At 52.9% G+C, this 9,129-nt stretch overlaps 1 protein-coding gene across 1 annotated transcript; it reads right to left on the bottom strand.

Moving 5' to 3' along the window:
• Nucleotides 1-4,893: 4,893 nt before the first annotated feature.
• Nucleotides 4,894-5,562, bottom strand: LOC132589051 (uncharacterized protein K02A2.6-like; the record flags this gene model as incomplete). The annotated part of the gene is made up of 1 exon (XM_060261608.1): nucleotides 4,894-5,562. A coding segment is annotated over one exon (669 nt), but the record flags the coding sequence as incomplete, so codon positions are not given.
• Nucleotides 5,563-9,129: the final 3,567 nt, after the last annotated feature.

Below are 9,129 nucleotides of genomic sequence, written 5' to 3'. Positions count from 1 at the left end.
AGCGAGGACATGGCTGACCACCAGGACGAGGTATGGGTGGTCCTGGAGTGCTTTGTTAATTGTGCATTTATAGTCAGCCCAAATGCGCACATCCCTGTTCGGTTTAATGGGGGTGACTATGGGGTTTCCCAGGCCACGTGGGAGACGAGCTCTAGCACTTTTTGGGCCATGAGGCGGTCCAGTTCGGCCTCTATTTTAGGCTTGAGCGTGAACGGAACCCACCGAGCCTTCAGTCTTATGTGCCTTACCGTGGGGTCAAGCTGCAGTGCTATCAGTGGCCCCTTGTAATTTCCCAGAGTTCCATCGAAAACTTCTGGAAACTCTTGGCACACCTGGTTGAAATTGTGGGTCTGTATCTGGTCCACCCCTACAATTTTGATGCCCAGGGGGTTAAACCAAGCCAACCCCGGTAGGGTGGTGAGCTGGAGTGTCACTACCAGTATGTCCAGGGCCCTCTTGAAGGTTTTGAACTCTACCCTGACTCTGGCCCACCCCATGATCTGAACTGGGTTTTTCTGAAAGTCCCGCAATATGAACTCTGAGGGCCGCAAGTGCAGCTGGCTGTGGGGGCAGAGTTTCCTGTGGGTCTCATCTGAAATTATGGAGATGGAGGAACCCGAGTCCAATTCCATCAGGCAGGGCTCCCCCTCAATCAAGACCAACGCCTTTTTTAAAAAAAGAAAAAAAATTATTATAAATTCAGTAATTACATTCCAACTTACACCTTCCAATCCATTGTAAATCCATTATATAATTGATTTATATAATAGTAAAAAAATAATATTTAACATATTTACCACTTATGAAAAATCTCAGAATTTGTTAAAACAGAAAGCAAAGGTGGATTACATCATTTATACATTCATTATTTTCTTTACTTAGTACATAATTACTCTTCAATTATATCTTCTCCATATTTCTGTTATTCATTTGTTACTCTTTTAACTCCATTATTTTCCTCAACTTTTACTCTATTGTGAATCCAAACATATAATTTCTCCCATTTTTTATTAGCAATAACTTTTGACTTCCCATTAAGTATCGCCGTTAGTATATCGGCTTCAGCAGCTTACAGAACCTTATCTATCCATTCATCCAAATTTGGGATTTTCTCGTCTTCTCTTTTCTCTTGTCACTTGTCTCCAATATAATAGTCTTGTGGCAGTAAGAATATGAATTATCAAATATACATCGTCTTTAAACATCTCTTTTCTCACCATACATAACAGCATAATTTTAGGTTTAAACTGAAATTCAATATTCAACATACCTTGTAGTAATTCAAAAATTTTGACCCAATATTTTTTTGCTTTGATACATGTCCACCATAGGTGGTAAAATGTGCCTATTTTTGCTCCACATTTCCAACATTTTGGGGATAAGCTTGGATTGATTTTCACTAGTTGGACTGGTGTAATGCACCACCTATGAAACATCTTAAATAAATTTTCTCTGAAGCTTACCGCCTTTGTGATTTTGTAATTATACTGCCGTATCTGTGCCCATTGTTCTAACTCTATAGTCTTCCCAAAATTTTGTGCCCATTTTATCATTACCTCTTTTGCGGTCTCATCTTCCAATTTCAGATTCATAAAGTAGTTATAAATTTTTTTGATTGACTTATATTCCTTTGTCGGTAATAATTTGTCAAAATCAAAATTTCCTTTATTAAAACCGATCAATTTATCTTTATTAAATTTTGCTTTGATCTGCATATTTAACCACCAGTCCATTTTTATATCTCAACTTTCTAATTCTTTCTAATTCCTCCCGCGTTCTTAAAGTATCATCATCATTTAACAAATCATAATATCTCACTATTTTTGTCATATTAAATAACTGGTTGTATGGAGGCTTCACCTGAAGAAATCCATCTGGGAGTATTAATATATATCTTTCTCTTAATTTTTTCCCAAGAGTTTTGTAGAGATTTACGTACTAAATGGTAGGTAAAATATTTAAGACTATCAGCATACCACATATTCGCATGCCAGCCTTCTTTAAGATCATGTCCTTCTATTGCAAGAATTCTTTTATTTTCCAGACATACCCATTCCTTTAACCATACCATTGCATTTGCAAAATAATACGTTTCCCAATCCGGGAGTCCCAGACCACCTTGACCTTGTCTGGGGTGTCCAAGGGAAAGTTCATTACCTGGATACTAGTTGAGGTGATCGTGTGTGTGTCCGTCGAGTCATGGTGTGTGGACTGGCACCTCCTGTTGGTTCTGGCCCTGCAAGTATGGGTGATGTGACCCACCTTTCCGCAGCTTCTGCAATCACCGTTGCGGTAGGGGCAGTCACAGCACGCATGTGGATCCCCACAACTGGCGCATTTTGTGCTGGCTGGCTTTTCCACGGCTTGTGGTTTGGTGAATGGTTTCGACCCACTGCATTGCTGGCAGTGAAGCTGGTGTGCCTCTTCTTCATCAGAGCCCTCCGAAGGTGAGGCAGCGGTGGCTTGATATGCAGACAGGCTGCTATGCGTCTATTCAAAGGCAGTTGCCTGTTGGAACGCCTTTGAAAGGGTGATGTCTTTGTCCTTGTATGCCAGTAACTTGTGATGCAGTTTCTCCTCCTGTACGTCTACGATGAAGCGGTCCAGCAGGACCTCCTCCAGGTCCCCCGGGAAATCGCATCACAGGGCTAACACTAGGAGCTCTGAAAGATACTCGGCAGCAGCTTCAGTCTGTTTCTGCTGTCGCGTGTAGAACGCATGCCAGCGGGCGAGACGGGACAGCTAGGGAGCCACGTGGTTCATCATTGCCGTGATCAGCTGGCCATAGGTGGCCACTGCAAGGGTGGTCGGTGCGATGAGTCACTTCATCAGCTGGATGGTCTCCACCCCGCACGAACTCAGGAGGAGCGCCTTCTTCTCCGCTGCCTCCTTCATTTTGTGCAGCTCGATGTAATAGCTGAACCCATCCGCCCATGATTCCCATAGGTCGAGCTGGGTGCCTTGGCCATGGTTTTTGCAGAACACTGAGCTCGGTGCGTGGGACTGCGAGCGGCCGGGCGAAAGCCTGGATGCTCAACAGGATCCCATCATCACCAGTGTAATGTACTGGGACTTGTATATGATTAAAACACAACATACTTTATTGGCGAGTACATCACAAGAGAGCGATGGCGGGGCCGGCTCCCCTCTTATATACATTACCTGGAACAATCCTCTTTCTGGTCAAGTCTAATCCCGACCAGTTAAACTTCCCACCACTGATCATCATAGGCAGTTGTGTTCGTCCCTTTTGGTTGTTGCCTGCAGGTGTGCTGTGCTATACTTTCCGGGGACGAACGCAAAACACAACAGAGGCTTTCTGCCAGGTGAGCTTCCCAGTCTCCATGGATGATGCAGCAGAGTGATTCCTTTGTTGCACGTACCATCCTTTCTGCCTGGCTGTTGGTGGCAGGGTGGAAGGGGGCCGACCTTATATGTTTTATTAACTTTTGGCAGCAGAAGTTCTGGAACTTGGCCGATGTGAAAGCCATCCCATTGTCTGAGACCAATGTGTTGGGCAGGCCGTGGGTGACAAAAACCCTGCACAGGGTACCCAGGGTGGCTCGGGTTGAATCAGTCCTTGAGTTGAAACAAAGTATAGTTTATTGATAATCTATGTGGCTCTATTGAGCGGGGTATTGGAACTGATACAAAGTAACAGTAGAATGCATACTTAAAGATGGCACATCAAAGGTTCTCTAAACATTGCTACACATTCTAAACAGGCCCATATTCACGTGTGAAAGTTCACACAGTAATTTCCTTGAAAACAAATCAGCCAGTATCATAATGCCACTGTATAAATCGATGGTGCGGTCTCATTTGGAGTACTGTGTGCAGTTCTGGTCACCGCACCTCAAAAAGGATATTATAGCATTGGAGAAAGTCCAGAGAAGGGCAACTAGAATAATTAAAGGGCTGGAGCACTTTCCCTATGAAGAAAGGTTGAAACGCTTGGGACTCTTTAGCTTGGAGAAACGTCGACTGCGGGGTGACGATAGAGGTTTACAAGATAATGCATGGGATGGAGAAAGTAGAGAAAGAAGAACTTTTCTCCCTTTCTCACAATACAAGAACTCGTGGGCATTCGATGAAATTGCTGAGCAGAAATGTTAAAACGGATAAAAGGAAGTACTTCTTCACCCAAAGGGTGTGTAATGTACCAGACTTGGAGACGAGCGTAGGGCAACATAGTTTATTGCAGGTACAAAACAAGATGGAAGAGAGCGAGCACGCGGGCCGGGCCCCGCATATATACAGTCCCGGGACTATTCAACCTGCTGGCCAGTCCAATGCTGGCCAGCCATATTTCCCGCCACTGACTGTGATTGGCGGATGATCAGCGCCCCGCGCGGAGGCACCTGGGTGTTCTCAGTCGCCTCCGCGGCTTGTGCTGTTACGGTGTTCTGAAATGGTTGCGTTCTGCGAACGCCATATGCTACACTCCTCCCCCCTTAGTTAGCGCACATAATCCTGGAGGTAGGCGGGCGGCCGTCGCCCCCTTGTTGAGCGCCGGGGGGTTGCTTGCGGTGCCGGGGTGGCTTCGGCTCTCGGGGTCTCGCTGGAGTCTTGGGCGTCCGTGGGTTGTGGGTCCGGTTCGGGGGGCTGGATTACCTCTGCTTGTGGCTGCGGACTGGGTGCTGGTGCAGGGGTTGTTGCTGGCTCCCCGGACCCCGCTTCTCCCATTATTTCCGCGGGTGCCTCGGGTAGGGTCCGGCGGCGCATCTGATCTATGTGTCGGCGTAGGGTTTGACCCCCCTCGGTGGACACTTCGTAATGGCGGGACCCCACGACCCGCAGCACCCACCCTGCCAACCATTCTGGGCCCGAGGCGTAGTTGCAGGCGAACACTGGGTCCCCTGCGAAGAACCCCCTAGCCGCGTCTCTGACCTCTGGGGACCCTTGCACGTCAGAGGCTCGGTCGGGGTGTAGACGGTCCAGCCTTGTGGTGAGCTTTCGCCCCATGAGTAGCTCAGCTGGGCTGACCCCGGTGACTGGGTTTGGGATGACCCGGTTGTCAAAGAGGAACGCGGCTAGCCTGTGTTCCCAATCGCCCTGCACAATTCTCCCCAGGGCCTCTTTGGTCGTGCGGACCATCCGCTCTGCCTGGCCGTTGGTGGCCGGGTGGAAGGGGGCAGACCTGATGTGCCTGATGAGGTACCTCTGGAGGAACGCCTGGAACTCCCCCGAGGTGAAGGCTGCCCCGTTGTTCGAGACTAGGGTGCCTGGGATGCCGTGGGTGCACAGGACCCTGCGCAGGGCCCGGATGGCGGCTGCAGTGGAGGTGGATGCCACGGGGATGACCTCTAACCATTTAGTGTAGGCGTCCACTATGATTATGAGGGTCTGCCCCTGGAATGGCCCCGCGAAGTCAATGTGGAGCCGAGACCATGGTTTCCTTGTGGTTTCCCACCGAGTAACCGGGGCGCTGGGTGGGTCCGGCCGCGACTCTTGGCAGGCGCTGCATCTCCGGACCCAGTTTTCTATCTCCCCGTCCATTCCCGGCCACCACACGTAGCTCCTGGCTAGGGCCTTCATTCTCACTATCCCCGGGTGCGTTTCATGGAGTGATTCCAGGACCCGTTTCTGTAGAGGGGGGGACCACCACCCGGCTCTCCCATAGCAGGCACCCCTTGTGGGCCGCGAGTTCCGCCTCATTTTGTAGGGCTTGAACTCTTCCCCCATGTCCCCTTCAGGCCACCCCCTCACCACCCAGTCGAGCACCCTTGCAAGCGTTTTGTTTTTCCCGGTGGCCTTAGCCACTTCTGCAGCGTGGAGGGGCTGGTCTGGGAGAGACTCGACTGACATGACATGGTGTGCTGGGGCAGGATCGGGGCCCGTGTCTGGAAGCGGCAAGCGGCTGAGTGCGTCAGCGTGGCCCATCGCCTTGCCCGCCCTGTATACCAAAGTGTAGGTGTACGAGTTGAGGAATTGGTTCCACCTCAACACCCTTTGGGACAGGATTTGGGGAGTTTGGCGGTCTGGGGCCAGCAGACCCAAAAGCGGCTTATGGTCGGTCGCTATCGTGAACCGCCGCCCGTACAAATAATCGTTAAATTTGTGGACCCCCGCTACGATGGCCAGGGCCTCCTTGTCGATTTGAGCGTAATTACGCTCCGCCGATGTCAGAGTGCGTGAATAGTAGGCGACCGGTACCTCCCGGCCGTCCGGTAGCTGGTGCCCCAGGACTGCACCCACCCCGTACGGCGACGCATCGCATGCCAGGATGACCGGAAGGCGCTCATCGAAGTGGTGCAGCACCGCGTTAGAGACCAGAACGTCCTTTACTGCCTGGAAAGCGGCGGCTTGCTTCTTCCCCCACACCCATGGAGCTTTTTTGTCCAGTAACCGGTGTAGGGGTTCAGCGATGGCCGCTTTGTGGGGTATGAATGTGTGGTAGAAGTTGAGCACCCCCAAGAAGCTCTGTAGTTCAGTTTTACACGTGGGGGCCGGGGCCTGAACGATGGCCCTGGTTTTCTCCTCGGTCGGATGGATTCCCTCCGCGTCCACGGCGAATCCTAGGAACTCCACCCGTGGCACCCCCAGCAGACACTTCTCCCTCTTCACCTTCAGTCCCGCAGCTTGGAAACGACGGAGCACCTCCCTGAGGCGGTTGCTGAACTCCTCAGGGTTCGGGGCGGCGATTAAAACGTCGTCAAAAAAAGGTTGGACTCCGGGGATCCCTTTAAGGAGAGTATCCATTATACTCTGGAAGATCCCCGGAGCCACGCTGACCCCGAACTGTAGCCTGTTCACCCTGAACGCCCCCCTGTGGGTTACGATCGTTTGGGCCTCAGCCGTTTTGGCGTCCACCGGGAGCTGCTGGTAGGCTTGTGCCAAGTCCAGCTTCCCAAAAATCTTTGAGCCCGCGAGGGCGGCCAGGACGTGGCTGACCACCGGCACCGGATAGGGGTTTCCTGGAGCGCCTTATTGATAGTGCATTTGTAGTCTGCACATATCCGCACGTCCCCGTTGGGTTTGACCGGGGTCACAATGGGGGTCTCCCAGATGGCGTAATCGACTGGCTCTAGGACCCCTTGTGCTACTAGGCGGTCCAGCTCTGCCTCGATTTTGGGCTTCAGGGCGAAGGGGACCCTCCTAGCCTTAAGCCGGATCGGTCTAACTGTTGGGTCGAGCGGGAGGGAGATGGCCGGGCCCTTATAACTACCCAGCAACCCGTCGAATACATCGGGGAACTCTCTGCACACCTCCCCGAACCCTCCCGCCGAGACCATTTGCGCTACCCCCTCTACGCGGATTCCCAGGGGGCCGAACCACGCGAGGCCCAACAGGGTGGTGAGCGATCGCTTCACCACCAGGATGTCCAGCGGACCCCTGAAGGATCCCCGCTCCACATGCACCCTGGCCCACCCCGCGATCTGTACTGGGTTGCGTTGAAAATCCCGCAAGGTACAGTCGGCCGGCCGCAGCGGTACTCTCCGCTCGGGGCACAGCTTCCTCAGGGTCTCCTCCGAGATTATGGAGAGGGAGGAGCCTGAGTCCACCTCCATGAGGCATGGGGCTCCTTCTATAAGGACCGCCATCTTGATCTTGCCGGGGGTGGCACAGGGTAAGTTCAGTACCTGGGGTGTGGTGGAGGCCAGGGAGTGGGACTCAGCAGCCTCGTGGTGTGTGGTTGGTCGTGGGCAGGTTCCCGCAGCTTCTGCAGTCCCAGGTCCGGTACTGGCAGTCTCGCCTGTCGTGGGGGTCGCCGCAGCTGGCGCATTTCGGCCGATCACTGGAGCGTTGGTTCGATCGTTCGCTCGTTCGGGGGCGCTGTGGAGCTCAGGAGGTTGGTCCTGTAGAGCGGCGCATCTGGAATGCTTCTCCCTCGTCCGGGTGCTCTGGGTCCATCTCCTCGTGGTGGACGGCCTCTGGCTTGGCTCTGGGGAAAGTCCGGGTGGTCCTTTCGAACGCCACAGCCTCGCTGAAGGCGCCCTGCAGAGTGAGCTCTTCCTTCGCGAAGAGCTTTTGCTGGAGCCTCTCGTCGCGGAGGCCCCAGGCGAACCGGTCGGCCAGGGTCTCTTCCAGATTCGGGAAGTTGCAACTCCCGGCGATCTGTCGCAGGGCCGCTAGGTAGTCGGCTGCCGATTCGCCCTGGAGCTGGTCCCTCTTGTGGAAGAGGAACCGACGGGCCACTCTCGAGGGCTGTGGCAGGAAGTGCCCCGTGAGGAGGCGGACGACCTCTGCGTAGGTCTTCTCAGTGAGCCGGGCGGGGGCCGAGAGACCCTTTGCGATCTCGAAGGTGGCGGCCCCGCAGACGCTCAGGAGAACGTCTCTCTTCATGCTGACCTCCGTTATCCGATTCGCCCTCAGGTAGCAATCAACCCTTTCCGAGTAGGACTCCCATCCGTCGGCATGGGCAGGGTTGAAGGCTTCAATGTGACCGGTGTTCCTGCTTGAGCTGGCCATGGTGGCGGTAGCAGCGGCGGTCGTGGCGATGTTGCGATGTGCGCTGTATCGCCCGGTTGCCCGTGAGTCTCCTCGGTAGCCCGGTTGTCTGCAGGCCTAGAATCCCATCCTCGTCGCCACTGTAATGTACCAGACTTGGAGACGAGCGTAGGGCAACATAGTTTATTGCAGGTACAAAACAAGATGGAAGAGAGCGAGCACGCGGGCCGGGCCCCGCATATATACAGTCCCGGGACTATTCAACCTGCTGGCCAGTCCATTGCTGGCCAGCCATATTTCCCGCCACTGACTGTGATTGGCGGATGATCAGCGCCCCGCGCGGAGGCACCTGGGTGTTCTCAGTCGCCTCCGCGGCTTGTGCTGTTACGGTGTTCTGAAATGGTTGCGTTCTGCGAACGCCATATGCTACAGGGTGATTAACATGTGGAATTCACTGCCACAGGAGGTGGTGGCAGCCACAAGTATAGCCACCTTCAAGAGGGGTTTAGATAAAAATATGGAGCACAGGTCCATCAGTGGCTATTAGCCACAGTGTATGTGTGTATATAAAATTTTTTGCCACTGTGTGACACAGAGTATTGGACTTGATGGGCCGTTGGCCTGATCCAACATGGCTTTTCTTATGTTCTCTTATGTTCCTTAGCTCCCCTGTGGTTATTCTTCCCGGGCCCAGGACTAGCTGTCTGCTCATAACTCTGGTCAGGCCTGCACCTAACA

Source organism: Heteronotia binoei, chromosome 1 (assembly GCF_032191835.1).
Source record: "Heteronotia binoei isolate CCM8104 ecotype False Entrance Well chromosome 1, APGP_CSIRO_Hbin_v1, whole genome shotgun sequence".
Lineage (NCBI taxonomy): Eukaryota > Metazoa > Chordata > Lepidosauria > Squamata > Gekkonidae > Heteronotia > Heteronotia binoei.
This window is presented reverse-complemented; position numbering and strand designations above follow the sequence as displayed.